An 18,526-nucleotide genomic window follows, 5' to 3' on the forward strand; every position below is an offset into this window, starting at 1 on the left:
ATTCATGTTGTAGCTGGGACCCTTGGAATTGCAAACAGAGGAAGATTTTCAAAAGTAAGTGATTTATTTAATCGCTATTTGTGATTTTATGAAGCCTGTGCTGGTTGAAAAATATGTTGATGTGGGGCGCCGTCCTCAAACAATCGCATGCTATGCTTTCGCTGTAAAGCCTATTGTTAATCGGACAATGCAGTTAGATTAACAAGAATTTTAGCTTTTAAACAATATAAGATACTTGTATGTTCATAAATGTTTAATATTACGATTATTTATTTGAATTGCACGCTCTCCAATTTCCCCGGATGTTGTCGACAGGTGTCCCACTAGCGGGACGCCTAGCCTTAAGATTAATCCTTGTCATATGAAGATAAATAATGAAGAGAAATTATAGATAAAACGTATCGGTGCTCATCAGCCATTGGACATAAACATTACACAACAATGAGGGGTTTGAAGGAATCAGTGGCTAACTGCAAGCCTTGCAAAGCAATCACTTGCCTGCTATTTGGTGGAGTGGCTGTGTGGTCCCAAGTCTGGGTTTAAGGGTCTCTTTTTCAAGCTTAAAATGATAAACATTCAACATTGGCCATGTTGTCAATCCAGCATGATTTGTGCCCTGCTCAAAGCAACTGTTAACTCGGAACTGGGAAATTTGAGTTCAAGACAAAAATGAGCTCTGACTGGGAAAATACATTTTAAATGGCCATCCAACGCGGAATTGTAAGTTGGGAACTCGGGCCTCTTTCTAGAGCTACGATCTGAAGATCACACGTCATCATGATTCCTACAAATTTTTTGGGGAGTTCCCAGTTGTCTTGAAAACATCATAAATCCAGAGAATGCCAGATCTTAATAACAAAATTTGCCCATGAAGGACCACCATGCCACTTTCCTGTTCAAGTGAGCTAAGCACAACAATGTGAGTCCAAAAATGTATTGTATGCTGCTGCATAAGTGATATAATATTCCAGGGAGATATGTATACCGTAGCTAAGAAAGTAATACTAAGTGTATGTTGTGTAGTACGCTGTTAGTAGCCCATGTGCCTCACCCTAATAATTTGGTTTATTTCCCCTCTTAATTTCACCTACTGTTCTGACTTGGTGGTGCACATGTAGCCTATAACCTGTTTTAGAAAAATGTAATCATCGAATATTGTAAGAGCTATCATTGTCTGCTTATATGGCCCCTTTATTTATCATACGGTTCTGACTTGGTGTACAGGAAAAACACTGTAAGAACAGCCTATGTTCTGAATTCTGTCGCTGTACATTTTAGAAGTGCTGAAAAAATTGTTATATTGACTATATCCGTCCTAGCTCGCTCATTAATGTCTTAATCGAAATTACGGATTGCCTGTTATCTGCTTGTCATCACCTTTTGTCATAGTTTCTATATCTCAATTGTCAGTAGGAACCACATTTGTTTAAGTAAGTCAGCCATCTTTTTTTAGAAGGCAGTAAATGAGGCTGAATGAACTGTTTCACTGCCAGACAAGGCTCCGCTGATAGCCAGGTGTAGTAGTGGTAAGGTGTTGGGACTGCTGTTGGGACTTTATGTAGGCCCTAACAGTTTCTGGGCACTGTTTATCACCGTTATAGTGCAATTACAGTATTGCTTAGTGTTGTGTTGTGTAGTGTATTTGCTGGCACGCATCCCAAATTTTGTTTTTTGGTTTGCCCCAACAAGATTTACATGCTAAAATCGCCACTGTATCTAGAACCATATAGGGTCCTTTGGCTGTCGGAATAGGACAACCCTTTGAAGAACCCTTTTTGGTTCCAGGTAGAACCCTTTTGGGTTTGATGTAGAACCCTTCCTATAGAGGTTTCTACAAAAACAGAGTTCTCCTATGGGGCCAGCCAAAGAACCCTTTTATCTAAGAGTGTATTTCTGAACTTACTCTTAAAATCGGTGGAGAATACATTTACGTCCTCAACATCCACCTGGTAGAGCCCAGCATCATCAGGAAACAGATCCCTTATGCTGAACTGATACTTTCGGCCCACTATCTTTAGGCTGTGTTTGATTGTATCTCCCAACTCCTTGCTGTATGGAATCATCACTCCATCCTGTGGGGAGAATTGGGAAAACACAGTGGAATGAACAACTGTCATCAGCAACAGAACTGTACTGTCTTTGCCAAGTCTTTAACTGTGGATTTTACTGCAACTTTAAGTCAGTTCACATGAACGATAGAAACTCATGTTGCATACTACTGTCACACCCTGACCTTAGAGAGCCTTTTTATTATCTATGTTGGTTAGGTCAGGGTGTGACTAGGGTGGGTGCTCTAGTTTTTCATATTTCTATGTTGGCCTGGTATGGTTCCCAATCAGAGGCAGCTGTCTATCATTTTCTCTAATTGGGGATCATATTTAGGCAGCCTTTTCCCACCTGTTGTTGGTGGGATCTTGTTTTTTGTATTGTTGCCGTTGAGCCCTGCAAGGCTGTACGTTCCGTTGGTTTCGCATTCTTGTTTTGTTGCTGGTTATCATTAATAAATATGATTAACCTACCCCACGCTGCATCTTGGTCCGACCATTCTTACAACAACGTGCGTTACAACTACGTCATTGGTAGCATTCATTCACCAACAGAAAATTAACTATGGTGGCAATTTACATTGATAGATTCACACAAGTTACATAGATAGATTGACTAAAAATGAAATTAAGATCCTACATCTGTATGTACAACCTTCTTCCACTGTCCATGAGTCTAACCTTGTAGAGGAAGATCCTGCTGCTTTGTTCAATGAGATCCATGTCTATTGAAAAGGTTGCACAGCCATCGGGTCCAACTTCAATAGGTTTCAGGTTAGCTAGGTTTTCAATGAACTGAATAAAAGTAAACATGAAAAAACAATGAATTATACGGAGAAACGACATTGTATGGATGAAATGTGTATACAAATGAAAAAATGACCACTACTTTAGTATCCAAATTTACTCAGCCCCCTGAACTCTCTATGATCTCAGGAATATAAGCTTGTGATATTGATAGGTTTACTGTGAATAACAATGGCATTATAACAGGCAAACCTGTGCTTGCTCTTCCTCTCTTTCCTTCTTAATCTCATTCAGTGTCTTCAGCATAAAGCGGAAGTCAGTGACTCCAAACTCCAACATGAGGCTCTCATAGTCTTTCTTGTCAGCACTTATCAAGAGTTCCCAAAATCTTGGATCTATTTCTCCATCTTCTTTCTTTTCCATTTTGGGCTGAATTTTACTAGTATGACAACAACAAAAAATGTTGTCAATGCTTATGTTTACAGTTAATAAAAGTTAAAATAAAGCATACACTGTTGTTACTGAAATATAAATAAAACCATGGCAATACCTTTTTCTCTTCAATACAGATTTAAAATCTGCAACAGCTGCCTCTGGTTGCACCTGTGAGTCCGCTTGTGCTTTCTTGAACCCAACTAAAATATAGAAAGATTATATTTTGAGCTAGTCTATTGTAAAGACTTGAACAAGTACATACATTGGCATAATTATGTCCGGACTTTGTATAATCAATACATTTATTCTTATTTGATTTTTGGTTAGAAATAATGTGAAAAAAGTGCTAACCTCAAATTAACACTACCCCTCTTTCCACAGAAAACATTTTCATCTGGCCTCTTACCTTCAATAACATTGAGGACCACTGTGACCACTGCTCTTCCAAACTCATTAGCTGCAAAGCATTTGTAGGTGTCTGCTTGTTCTGGTTTTACATTGGCCATCTGTTGAAAAAACAAACACAGTTCTTGATGTGAAGTCCATTAAAGAGCTCCAGCCTGCATCCAATCATTATTTGAACAAAATGAGTGATTGATTTCATATTTCATAAATGTTTTTACAATGTATTTTCACATTATTGTGCATCCATATAATGTGGTTACTGTTCTTACTTGCCTCAAATAAGTGCTCACGTGTAGCAGGGTCATATTTTGTCACATATTTTGATGTATCTGACACATCTCCATTATTTCTGCCCCATGTCACGGTTGGTTCTGGATCTCCAATAACCAGGGCTTTGAAGAAGGCGAATTTACCTGATGAACAATAAAGTTAAGTGCAAATAGGAAGCAATTTAGTACAAAGGCAGCGTAGTTTATTCAAGTTAATTCATTTGAATTATTCAAGACGTCTTGAGAGGGGCCACGCACAAATAGAGCTGCAACTGGAAATGTTGGTTATTAACTGTATACATGTAGCCTACATATTTTCACCAAAATACTTGGTGGAAAACAATCATCTTACTTGGACGATACTATAATAACTCGACTTAAGTAGGATACAAACACAAACACACACATACTCTCTTATACCTGGCAGAGCTCTGTAGCAAGAAACATGTTGACTCCCATCAGAGGGACATAGGCGTCTTCAAAATGACTGCCCAAAAACCATTAACACCTAAAACAGGTAGCCTATAATTTCAAAACAGGCAAAGTGTCAATACAGTACTAAGATTGAATCCTACTACACCGGCTCTGATGCTCGTTAGATGTGGCAGGGGTAGCAAACTATTACGGACTACAAAGGGAAACCCAGCCGCGAGCTGCTCAGTGACACGAGACTACCAGACAAGCTAAATGCCTTTAATGCTCTCTTCGAGGCAAGCAACACTGAAGCATGCATAAGAGCATCAGCTGTTCCAGACAACTGTGTGATCACGCTCTCCGTAGACGATTTGAGCAAGATTTTTAAACAGGTCAACATTCACGAAGCCGCGGGGCCAGACGGATTACAAGGACGTATCTTCTTTTTAACCTCTCCCTGACTGAGTCTGTAATACCTACATGTTTCAAGCAGACCACCATAGTCCCTATGCCCAAGAAAGTGAAGGTAACCTGATGAAATGATTACCGCCCCGTAGCACTCACATTGATAGCCATGAAGTGTTTTGAAAGGCTGGTCATGGCTCACCAATACCATCATCCCGGAAACCCTAGACCCACTCCAATTTGCATACCGCCCCAACAGATCCACAGATGACGCAATCTCATTCGCACTCCACACTGCCCTTTTCCACCTTGACAAAAGGAACACCTCAGTGAGAATACCGTTCATTGACTACAGCTCAGCGTTAAACACCATAGTGCCCACAAAGCTCATCACTAACTTGATCCTGGACTTTCTGACGGGCCGCACCCAGGTGGTAAGGGTAGGCAACAACACATCTGAAAGGCTGATCGTCAACACTGGGGCCACTCATGGGTGCGTGCTTAGTCCTCTCCTGTACTCCCTGTTCACCTACCACTGCACGGCCAAACATGAGTCCAACACCATCATTAAGATTACTGACGACACAACAGATCACCGACAATGACGAGACAGTCTATAAGGAGGAGGTCAGAGACCTGGCAGTGTGGTGCAAGGACGACAACCTCTCCCTCAATGTGAGCAACACAAAGGAGTTGATCGTGGACTACAGGAAAAGGCCGGGCCGAACAAGCACTCATTAACATCAACGAGGCTGTAGTGGAGCGGTTCGAGAGTTTCAAGTTCCTTGGTGTCGACATCACCAACAAACTATTAAGGGCCAAACACAGCAAGACAGTCGTGAAGAGGGCACGACAACAACTTTTCCCCCTCAGGAGACGGAAAATATTTGGCATGGATCAAAAAGTTCTACAGCTGCACCTTCGTGAGCATCCTGACTGGTTGCATCACCACCTTGTATGGCACTACTCGTCATCCGACCGTAAGGCTCTACAGAGGGTAGTGCGTATGGCCCAGTACATCATAAACAGCATGGCAAGTGGTACGGGAGCACCCAGTCTAGGACCAATAGGCTCTTTAACAGCTTCTACCCCCAAACCATGACTGCTGAACAATTAATCAAATGGCCACACAGACTATTTACACTGCTGCTATTCCCAGTTTATTATTTATGCATAGTCACTTTACCCCTACCTACATGTAAAAATTACCTCGACTAACCTGTACCCCCACACATTGACTCGATACTGGTACACTCTGTATATAACCTCATTATTGTTATTTTATTGGGTACATTTTTAAATATTTTATTTTGTAAATATTTTCTTAACCTCATTTATTGATCTGCATTGTTGGTTAAGGGCTTGTAACTAAGCATTTCACTATAAGGTGAAATAAGCATTTCACTACCTGCTGTATTTGGCGCATGTGACAAAAACTATTTTACAATTTGAAAGTGATAACACAACGGCCAATAATTCCCTCATTACACATTATAATTTGAATCTACATTAATGTTAACAAAAAAAATAATTTGAAACTAAAATAATGAGAGGTGCGCAACCTTTGCCTAAAAAGCTGTGAACTTCACGGGCACGCTCTCTACCATTTATCGTCGTGGTGTTAGAGTAGGGATTGATTCAATATTATTTCTGCACTGCAGGTGGTGATAGAGAAAGATGGCTGATGTGGAGTTTGAACCACATGGTGGTGGAAATAAGGATGAACGGACTTTCATGCTTACCCTCCTGAATGGTCAACGCGATAGGCTTGCGGGTGAAGTCAGGGTGGCTTTTCCCATCTGGTATTTTCTCCACATACTGCGTGATCATAACTCCAGGGACTTTTGATCTCTTCTTGATCCCAACTGGTAACAGGAAATTATTGATTTATTAGCAACTTAACAGTAATCAACATTTATATTAATTTGTTTATTTATGCAATCTCTATTTAACCAGGTGAGTTAATTGAGAAGTAATTCTCCTTTGACATGACCATTATCATCATTACAATGATATGCTCATTTCACATGATCGATCATTAATCCCACTGCCTTTACATCCGTTGTGTGGTTTTATTAATGTATAGCCAAATAATATTCAACCGAAACAACCATGCTTTATAAAACAATATGAACATTCTAACATACAGTACCAGTCAAACGTTTGGACAAACCTACTTAGTCAAGGGTTTTTCTTCATTTTTACTACTTTATACATTGTAGAATAATATTGAAGACATCAAAACTATGAAAAAACAAATCTAAATATATTTTATATTTCAGATTCTTCAAAGTAGCCATCCTTTGCCTTGATGACAGCTTTGCACACTCTTGGCATTCTCTCAACCAGCTTCATGAGGTAGTCACCTGGAATGCATTTCAATTAACAGGTGTGCCTTGTTAAAAGTTAATTTGGGGAATTTCTTTCCTTCTTAGTGTGTTTGAGCCAATACGTTTTGTTGTGACAAGGTAGGGGGGGGGGTATACAGAAGATAGCCCTAGTTGGAAAAAGACCAAGTCCATATTATGGCAGAACAGCTCAAATAAGCAAAGGTAAACATTAGAGTTAACTGCACCTCAGAGTGCAGCCCATATAACTGCTTCACAGACTTCAAGTAACAGACACATCTCATCATCAGCTGTTCAGAGGAGACTATATGAATCAGGCCTTCATGGTTGAATTGCTGCAAAGAAACCACCACTAAAGGACACCAATAATTAGAAGAGGCTTGCTTGGTCCAAGAAAAACCAGCAATGGACATTAGACCGGTGGAAATCTGTCCTTTGGTCTGATGAGTCCTAATTTGAGATTTTGAGATCCAACCGCTGTGTCTTTGTGAGACGCAGAGTGGGTGAACGGATGATCTCCGCATGTGTGGTTCCCACCATGAAGCACGGAGGAGGAAGTGTGATGGTGTGGGGATGCTTTGCTGGTGACACTGTCTGTGATTTATTTTGAATTCAAGGCACACTTAACCAGCACGGCTACCACAGCATTCTGCAGCGATACGCCATCCCATCTGGTTTGCGCTTAGTGGGACTATCATTTGTTTTTCAACAGGACAATGACCCAACACACCTACAGGCTGTGTAAGGGCTATTTTAACATTACATTACATTACATTTAAGTCATTTAGCAGACGCTCTTATCCAGAGCGACTTACAAAATGGTGCATTCACCTTATGATATCCAGTGGAACAACCACTTTACAATAGTGCATCTACATCTTTTAAGGGGGGGGTTAGAAGGATTACTTTATCCTATCCTAGGTATTCCTTAAAGAGGTGGGGTTTCAGGTGTCTCCGGAAGGTGGTGATTGACTCCGCTGTCCTGGCGTCGTGAGGGAGCTTGTTCCACCATTGGGGTGCCAGAACAAGAAGGGGAGTGATTGAGTGCTGCATCAGATGACTTGGCCTCCACAATTACCTAACCTCAATGCTATTGAGATGGTTTGGAATGAGTTGGACCGCAGAGTGAAGGGAAAGCAGCCAACAAGTGCTCAGCATATGTGGGAACTCCTTCAAGACTGCTGGTTGAGAGAATGCAAAGCTGTCATCAAGGCAAAGGGTGGCTACTTTGAAGAATCTCAAATATATTTTGATTTGTTTAACACTTTTTTGCTTACTACATGATTCCCTTTGTGTTATTTCAAAGTTTTGATGTCTTCAATATTAATTTACAAAGTAGAAAATAGAAAAATAAAGAAAAACCCTTGAATGAGTAGGTGAGTCCAAACTTTTGACTGGTACTGTACATATTAAAATATTCCACATTATCAGTAATTGAATCATGTTTCGATGATCTTAGAACACATTCACGTACATAAAACCATACGTCATCAAACCGAACATATAAGATACCTATTAGAATGTTTAATGTTCTAATGTATTGAATCATTTTTGGATAATTTCTTCTCCACGAGCATCCATGCTTGTACATACAATTGTGACAACAGATATGCAATAAAGCATATCCACGTACGTAAAACCGTACGCCATCGAACAGAACAAACCCATTGCATATTAGGTGAATTCTTCATGCCTCAGAAGTGACAGTGAGGGGAACAAGCCTTTAGTGTTCCCCTTGCCTACCTCCTTCTTTTTCGAAGACGTCTGAGACAGGACCTGCTCATGTAAAGTTGGGAAAGCAGGACACATGTGAGCAGGGTACTGTTAAAAATGCCAAATGGACTGGACTGAGGCTTAAGACTTGAGTATTAGAAAAGACATTGATATTGTGACACACTTTGCAATATACACACAAAAAAACAGGAAATGCAAAACAAACGTCCAAAGACTGCAATCAACTCCATTACATGTTTCAGTAATCCGTTTGAGATTGAACACAGATGACTTCCCAACATATGCTGATCGTCATGGGCATCTTGTGATGTTTGTTGTGTTGATGTTGGTTTTGTCTTTTACCCATAACTGTAACTGATTTGAAGATGTATCTCCCATGTATTGGACCATGTTCCATACATGTTTTCTACTACTGAGAATGTACCATTGACCAGGCAGTGTTATGTCCTCTATGGGAGAATGTATCATTGGCCAGGCGGTGTTATGTCCTCTACATTATCTCCCTTGAGTGAAGGGTTTCATAGTCTTTCTCCATAATGTCTGTTATAGTGTGTCAGGTAATTGTTGCTTGTTGTTCTTGCATTGATGCAATCTGCAATGCAACTGTCCTATCTGCAATCTTTCATTTCATTCTCTTTAAAACTGGCTTGTGGTTTTATTGATCTCGGTCCAATTACACAACCACGACCATGCTTAAAACCTGTTGGGGCTCGGGGGCAGTATTGAGACATTTTGAAAAAAATATGTGCCCATTTTTAACTGCCTCCTACACCAACTCAGAAGCTAGGATATGCATATTATTAACACATTCGGATAGAAAACACTCTGAATTTTCTAAAACAGTTTGAATGGTGTCTGTAAATATAACAAAACTCATATTGCAGGCAAAAACCTGTGAAAAATAGATTTAAAAAAAATGTGAATTTTGTGACTGTACTATTTAGTGTCATTGTTTTATAGATACCATAGTGAGAAAGGATTCATTTCGCAACACCTACGGCTTCCACTAGATGTCAACAATCTTTATAAAGTTGTTTGAAGCGTCTATGATAAACAGAGAGCAAATTAGAATCCAAGGAAGTTGACATGTCATCACTTCATTTTTTTGTGCCTGCGCATAAATCTGAGAAACGTGAGTTTTGTCTTCATTGTTTATCTCGACATAGGATAGGTTGTGTGAAAATATTACTGATGTTTAACGTTAAAAATGGACCAAAAGATTAATGCTAAACAACATTTGACATGTTTGAACGAACATAAATAGATTATTTACTAGGTTTTTTTAGCTTTTCGGCGTGATTTTACAGTCCCCCACCACGTTTTGTGGGAGCATAATGAACGCTAAGTACTTGGTGTTATTTGGACATAAATTATGAACTTTGTCAAAAGAAACCACATTTGTTCCGGACCTGGGATGCCTTCCGGACCTGGGATGCCTGTCTTCTGATGGAGATAATCAAAGGTAAGGGGATATTTACAATGTTATTATCGATTTTAGATGATGCTAACTGTATAGCATAGCCTGTTGTTCTTAGCATAGCACCCCGTTTATTGCAAAATGTGATTTCCCAGTAAAGTTATTTTGAGATCTGGCCATTCGGTAGCAATTACGAGATGATAATATATTATTCTTTGAATGACAATATTATAATTTACCAATGTTTTCGAATAGTAATTTTGTTATGTTCACCGGAAGCATTTCAGAGAAGAAAAAATCTGAATTTCACGCTACTGTAAAATGCTGTTTTTGGATATAAATATGAACTTGATGGAACAAAAAATGCATGTATTGTATAACATAATGTCCTAGGAGTGTCATCTGATGGAGATTGACAAAAGTTAGTGCATAATTCAAGCTGGTTTCTGCTTTTGGTGACGCCTGACCTTGAATTGAAAATGGATGTTTGTACTTTTGTAGCTATGTACTGTCCTAACATAATCTAACTTTATGCTTTTGCCGTAAAGCCTCTTTGAAAATCGAACAATGTGGTTAGATTAAGGAGATGTTTATCATTTAAATTGTGTAAAATAGTTGATTGTTTGAGAAATTGAAATTATTAGATTTTTGATGTTTTGAATTTCCAGCCTTGTTAGCAATCCCGGCTCGGGGTTCATTGCTAACCTGTAGCCCCAACAGGTTTTAACACAGTATGTATATCCTAACATATTAGACGTTAGAATATTCCTTGTTAACGTTTTTGGAATCATATTTAACTGTTCATTTCTTCTCCTCGAGGATCCATGCTTACACATTGTGTAAGTGACAGCGTAGATCAGATCAGATATGCAGTAGAACAGATCCCCGTACGTAAAACTGTACATTGTTGTACATAACAAACCCATTGCATTTTCATCCTCCATGCCTCGACAGTGAGAGGGAACAGAAGCGTTATTTCCCCCCGCCTACCTTCGTCAAACTCGTCTGAGACTGGACATGCTATTGTGAAGCACATAGATACATAGAGCACATAGATCCAGATATCAGTAGGGTGTTGTTAAAATAGCAAATGGACTGGACTGACACTCAGTATTAGGAAATTAACACATTCGAACTGCATTGTATCTTTACAATACACATAACAACAAAAGAGGGGAAAAAAGGAAATACAACACTAAAAAGACTGCATCCAAATGGAATACAGTTAATGAACAATAGAGGATGCTTCATGAAGGTCCGTTAAAGAGCACATTAACATAGGCAACATAATAAATGAACGTTCTAGGCATTGGATGCCATATTTCTTGCTTGATGTTGATATTGATTTGTGCCTGTCACTGTAATTCATTTGGAGATTCCTCTCTACAGTTCAGGCCCCGTTCTATACATTCAGGATGGTGTTATGTCTTCTCTGATGTCAGATTTGAGTGAAGGGTTTCTAGTTTTCCCGAAAGGGCTTCTGCTCCATATTTCCGGTATTAGGGTGTCAGATAATCGTGTTGTTCCCTTGCATTGACGTGTTCCCTTGATTATGTCCTCCCACAGTTGACAACCAATTGTAGTCTTGTACTATAATATAATTCACTATTGTCGCTTAGAGGCTTAATGGCCGACAGGAGCTACGTGATGTGATTTAGGCTTTTCGGTCTGATGTGTTTCTTCAATGGATGAAAGTTACTGCGCTGCATGGTGCAGTGATCTGTGTTCAGTAATCTTGTTGTCATTTCGTTATCTTCAATATTCCTTTGATGCTGTCATTCTGTTGTGGGTAGTCTACTTCATCCCCTTTTGAATCAGATTAACTTTCTACTGCAGACAGGGAACTGAAAGAAGTGACTGGTAGTAGCACACAAATGTAGTAAGATGATGAGGATGATGGTGGTTATATGATGATGTTATTATTAAGCTAATGTTTTATTTATTTATTTATTTCACCTTTATTTAACCAGGTAGGGAAGTTGAGAACAAGTTCTCATTTACAATTGCGACCTGGCCAAGATAAAGCAAAGCAGTTCGACAACATACAAAAACACAGAGTTACACATGGAGTAAAACAACATACAATCAATGATACAGTAGAAAAAAATAAGACTATATACAATGTGAGCAAATGATGTGAGATAAGGGAGGTAAAGGCAAAAAAGGCCATGGTGGCAAAGTAAATAAAGTATAGCAAGTAAAACACTGGAATGGTAGATTTGTTATTTGAAGAAAGTTCAAAATTAAAATATAAATAATATGGTGCAAAGGAGCAAAATAAATAAATACAGTAGGGGAAGAGGTAGTAGTTTGGGCTAAATTATAGATGGGCTATGTACAGGTGCAGTGATCTGGGAGCTGCTCTGATAGCTGGTGCTTAAAGCTAGTGAGGGAGATAAGTGTTTCCAGTTTCAGAGATTTTTGTCTACAAGTAAAGCAACAGACACTATATACTCTTGATTGAAGATGTTTGTTGACGGTGTTTTCTGGCGTTCATTAATCTGGTATTCTTGACCTTCACCTGCAGAGAAAGTGGGGGATAACACTATCTACATACCTTGGCCAGTGGCCGTCTGGTCCGTGAGCTTTGATTTCTTTTTCCACATCTTGGAAGTTTGGTTGCTGGGTAGACTCAGCAGAATGTCTTCAGCTTTAATAGATAGAGAAACAGGTTATTCTATTTTTGGATTGAGCATTGAAAGCAATATGGTGTCACAAGACCTAAGGGAGTTAATGAGTACAGTACATATGATCCCTCTCTCTTGATTTCCATGTTATTTCTGTCCCATGATCCTGTGGGAGACCATTAGGAATGGTATTTTGTTTTATTCTTTCTACATTTCTCTTTTATTTTGACTCATCAGATTGAGCATTGATTTACATGTTGTGACTTGCCATTGACATTGATTTAACATCTAAGGTTTTTTAAGCTGCACGTGTAGTGAGAACATGAAACATGACCATCTGGGACTGCTTGTCAGGCTGCGGTAAATCTTTACTGCTTGCTAAAAGTCTTCCTTTTTCTGCCGATCAACCAAGGCATTGCTTCCCAACCCTGGTCTTCCAGTACCCGCAACAGTACACAGTTTCATTGTAGCCCGGGACAACCACACGTCATTCAACTCATTGAGGGCTTGATGATTAGTTGACAAGTTGAATCAGATGTGCTTGTCCAGGGTTACAATAGAAATGTGTACTGTTGGGGGTACTAGAGGACTAGCGTTGGGAAACACTGAACCAAGGTATTAATTGAGTGTAGTGATTGAACATTGAAGGGTAATGTATAATGCTTGTGTACCCAGTGGAGGACTTTTAAAGACGTACTGCAGGAGAACTATAGAGAATTCATGGTGCGAATAGTTTTCCAAATGGACCATCTACAATGTGTAATGCTTGTGTACCCAGTGTAATATCTCTAAAGACATACTGTACTGTTACAGTATAGGATTGTCCATTTTAGAAATGGTCTGATTTCCTCATATTGAGAATTATTTTCCTACAGTGAGTATATACAAAATGTCATTGGTTATATGTGCAGTAGATGTCACTAAGCGCACCCTCCTGGATGCTTTTATTACCCAGATGGTTTGCTACTCCAAGACAGCTGAATGTATTGCTATACCAAAATAGATAGACTGGAGGCTGCATATAATGGCTCTGATGTCTAATGGATATAAAGGGGTTAACATCAAGTGGTTTTACAGAAAACTTAAATTAATAGCCCTGGCATTTATTTGCTTCAATCGGAAATCACAACCGGCGCTTATTAGAAACAGGATCTATTTGAGCCATGCGTCTATTTCCTTAATGCACACAGCTTTTGCACAATTAAATGTTGAAAAGACTACCACACTGTTTATTGTGGCCAATATTAACAGTATAAAATGTATAATAAAAAATATATCTCAGATCAGACTTGCAAAGACTAAGCTGCCTATCATACACCCCGGGTTTCACACTCCAGCACCATGGAGAGTGTGTGCCAATAAACAATTCATTTAGACCCTGTGTTAATTTGAACCAGACATTTACTTGCTGAAATGTGTGTGGATCCCCGGCTATTAAACGGGACAGGAGGCTATTTGAGGCTGCGTTTAATTGAAGTTAAACAGTATTTATGCAAAACAGGACTCTCAAACCCTGCTCTAAGAAAGCTACCCTCTTAAAGGTTTTCATCCCCCCGCCCCCAAAAAAACAATTGAGCTGGTGTTGCGTTAATATAGTGTTGTATTTAATATAGGCTATCTCAATAAACAATAATAAAAGTGTGACATTTTTCAAATGTGAAAAAAGGGGCACTGGAGAGAAAAGGTTGGGAGCGTCTGCTCCTGGTGGTACCAAACCAGGTGGCTTTCTGTAGGAAACTCTATCTAACAGTTTTTCCCTCACATCCTAAGTGTTCCCCAATGGTAGAATCTTATTCCTCCTTTGGCTGGCAGCCTCTAGATTGAGGGGCAATATGTTTGCTCAAGGAATGTGATGTTGACATGGTTTGAGGTGTCCCTGCACTTGTTGAAGTCTCAATTAAATCTTTGGTTGGAAAAAAGGTAGCGCACGGGCCATGCTGGAACTGTCATAAATAGAAGGCTTTGAAATATTTAAATATAGCAAGTGTGTTGGTATGTAACCAGTAGGCTACTGTAGTTAGGATAGGTTATAAACAACCATGGAAAAGGATACCACTCAAAGTTGAAAAATTAGAGGTTTCAGGATTGGTGGACAAGAAACAACATTTGAATCACGCAAGCCTAATTGTTAGTTTGTTTTACAGTCAACTTGTGGTTTATTTTCATGTTTATTTGAATATTGAAAATGGTTTGGGATTTCAAACTATTAGTGATACTTTTATTGCATAACAATGTAGGTAATGTTAAACTTGGCCGTATGGTGGGTCTGTCACATGGAGTCAGGAAAACTGAGTTCAAAACTGACTCTATAAAGATACGTTAAGATTTTGATTTAATATCTGAGGAAATTCAACACGGCTTGTTATACATATGTATGATATTCTAGGGTTCCCTAGTCGAGGCCTTTCGAAGAAGAGCATGTTACAGTACATCGTCATATGATACATCACATGCCACGTAAAACTATGATCATCCTATCACAAATGTCATGATATGCCATAAATCACATTTGACCTGTGTGATGAGTAAGCCCAACTAAAACCTGCTCAAAATACAATATTCAGTAATTTCTCTCTGAAACTTCTTAATTAAAATATAAACAATTTTAGATTCCAAGGCCATCATTAAAAGTAAAGCAATATTACTGTTCGTTATGTAGTTTTAGGATTTGGTTTACCCCATATTTCACTCCCGTCATTCTGACACTACTAAAATAACCACACATGGGTCCCAACACCACTTAACAGAGTTGACAAAAATAGTAATCCCATTACCAGTTGGTTGGTGTCTTCTAAATAAAGTGTTAATCTTGGGAACATAGTGTGAATTAGCAGTTTTTCAAAGCTGCCCCTCTCTTGGCGCTCAGGCAGTTGAAAATGAGCCACTTGGCCAGTGACTGACAGGACACTTAATGCTAGCCTCCACATCACAGCAGGGGTCGGTTTTTATGGGACCATGTGGCTCACAGTGCACCTTAATGTTAACGCAGCCACCTGCTTATGTGACCAGGGCTGGAATACTGTTCTTAATGCCCGGAGTGCAGTGTTTAATGACCTAGCCATTATTGAAATAACTTAAGGTGGGTCATGGTCAGGTTCAAAAAGCCTGGAAAGGGCAAAACTTCAGGGGTTCTGTTCAAAAATGGGCTTAGGTGGTGGGATTGGCAGGGAGGCATGGTAATGGGCATGGTCGGCCCGTCAGCCCCGGCTGAATTTTAGGGCACATTTTAGAGGGCCCCATCATGGCGGTGTAGAGAAAATGTAGCATTTTTAAGCCAATTTACTGCAAATCTAAACATTTCTCCATGTAGCTGAGATATATTTTTGCAGTTTTAAAGCAATTTTCCTCCAATTCTTCATATTTTGCCATGGAGCTGAGAGAAAATGTGGCACTTTTAAAATTAATTTCCTGAGTATTTGCCATGGGTAATTCTGTGTTATTTAGCTCAAACATAACAACAAAACCAACAGTGCTAAATTCATTGTTTATGGAATTTTCAATTCTCCCTGGCTGTATAGCTTTTATTTGACTTATAGCTAGTTGTCAAAGATTACCCAAAAATATTTAGGTTCATTATCTTTTCTATATACTTTATACCTGGTTTTAAGTCATTTAAGTTTACACTGAAATAATTTTTCCATCCTGAAAATGTATTTAAAAAAGATAATAATAATAAAAAAAATATAAAAATATAAAATCAAAAAAGTATTTTATATATATATGTATATGTGTATGTATATATATATATATATATATATATGTGTGTGTGTGTGTGTGTGTGTGTGTGTGTGTGTGTGTATATATATATTGCACTGTTTGGATTAAAAGCTCCCGCATACTAGATTCAGCTTGCTCCTAGCAGAACTAGGCTAGAAAAAGCGAAAAAAGAAAGATAAATCAAGAAATCTGTAATTGTAACATTTTTGCTGAGGAGGTCTTAGTCGTGAAATTTTACATCTTACAAGCTGACCACACTGCCCGCATCGCGTGTGAAAGCGTTGCAAAAAATACATCTATACATACTTTATTCAATCATTGCACCCACACTGCTCGTGTGCGTCAACGAGCGTTTGCGTAGCCATGCGCTAAAATAGAACTTTGGTTCTATTTGTAACGCTTGACGATCTGCAAGTCCAGACTCTCCCATCTCTTCCCTGGTTTTTAGGAGCATATACCCACGTGGGGGATTAATTGAGGTCCAGACTCCAGGCCAGTTGGTTGTGGTAATGCACCTTAAAGTTGGTTGCCAACCGCCATATGAAGTCCAACAAAGAAGAAGAAGACTGAAGGAGGAGAGATTACTGGAAACAAACTCGTTTTACCCTGTTATCTGTGGATTCGTTGTCGGAGTAGAGGACCTTGTGCATTTCAAATAAAATAACAATCAATTTTGTATATCCCAGGACAACAGCAAGCACCAGTGTTGCATTTTTCCAACACCAGTCTATGACGACTTATGTTATAAATTATGTATAATAAGCCTTGAGGGCAGCATACTGTAGACATTCAGCATGATTGGGTCTGGGGGTTGAGGGATGTAAAGTTAATCATGTTTTATCAATTGACAATCAAATGTTTGCCAATAGCAGCCAGTAATACTGCTCACTCAAATAGCTAAATGGATCAATTTATCCTGTATTGGATTGTAATTACCTTGTACGCTCTCGTATTAATATTCATAAGCATTAGAATATCCACAAATTATATAATGCGGTCAACTATGTAAACTATACTGTATGATCATACTCTTAAAATAAATTGAGAGTGACTCCTCTCCTTGTGACTGCAAAATCTCATGACATGACAATTAAACCCTGCAGAGCAATTCCTTACTATGAATTAATTATTAACTTTAATGTCATTAAATGAACATGTTTTTTTCTCTTCGTGAGCATTTATACAACTTAGGAAGCTATGAAATATATATTTAAAAAAATCTTATACTGTCTGAGATTTTTATATTCAACAGCAATTACACAAAAACATATATACATTAACGTAATACTTGCACGTTTTATTCTACAGGGCTCTTTAAGTAATGTAAAATAGAATGCAATATGAATGAGCAGACTTTCAGAGTAGGACAACTTCTTTGATATGCCATAATACATTACAGGTCCTATTGAAGGGCAGAAATTGACTTAAGTCCCTTTTCAGCCACAGCACAGGGAGCTGTTGTGATAAAGACTATAGCCAAGTCGCCACAATTAACACCTCCGTTTAAGCCTTGCTGCTAAGGATGAGACGGACGATGGACTTACCTCTCAGCACGCTCAGTTGTGATCCTCTCCAGCCGTGCTTCTTCCCAGTCTGATATTCGAGTGCAGCCTCACAGGTCTACAAGCTAATAAATCCTTTTAGGAATGCCAGTGATTCTGCAACAAGCCTCCTCGTTCTCAGAGTGCCTGCCAAGCAAGGGATTGCCTATTTGTTTTTGGCTGAAATGGCAACCCCGGCGAGGGGAGGGGATATTCATCCCAGCTTAATTACTTATGACAGCTAACTTGTGGTCCTCTGTAGCTCAGTTGGTAGAGCTCTTGCAACACCAGGATAGTGGGTTTGAATTCCGGGACCACCTTTATGTAAGATGTATGACTGGAAGTCGCTTTGGATAAAAGCATCTGCAAAATGGCATTTATTATTATTATGATTATGATTATGATTATTATTATTATTATAA

General features: G+C 39.0%; 1 protein-coding gene across 11 annotated transcripts in view; it reads right to left on the reverse strand.

Moving 5' to 3' along the window:
* The window catches only part of igfn1.4 (immunoglobulin like and fibronectin type III domain containing 1, tandem duplicate 4), a 36,551-nt gene extending 18,235 nt beyond the window's left edge, over positions 1-18,316 (reverse strand). For 9 of the 11 annotated variants that reach the window (XM_014133770.2, XM_014133769.2, XM_045690414.1 and 6 more), the window contains exons 1-10: positions 18,108-18,316; positions 12,777-12,869; positions 8,812-8,844; positions 6,463-6,585; positions 3,906-4,045; positions 3,634-3,733; positions 3,343-3,427; positions 3,045-3,231; positions 2,727-2,840; positions 1,904-2,072 (exon numbers count right to left, since the gene is read on the reverse strand). In XM_014133770.2, coding sequence (XP_013989245.1) covers positions 1,904-2,072; positions 2,727-2,840; positions 3,045-3,231; positions 3,343-3,427; positions 3,634-3,733; positions 3,906-4,045; positions 6,463-6,585; positions 8,812-8,844; positions 12,777-12,825 — 1,000 coding nt within the window. In that variant the 5' untranslated portion in view covers positions 12,826-12,869; positions 18,108-18,316. 11 annotated transcript variants of the gene reach the window in all.
* Positions 18,317-18,526: the final 210 nt, after the last annotated feature.

This window comes from Salmo salar, chromosome ssa12 (assembly GCF_905237065.1).
Source record: "Salmo salar chromosome ssa12, Ssal_v3.1, whole genome shotgun sequence".
Lineage (NCBI taxonomy): Eukaryota > Metazoa > Chordata > Actinopteri > Salmoniformes > Salmonidae > Salmo > Salmo salar.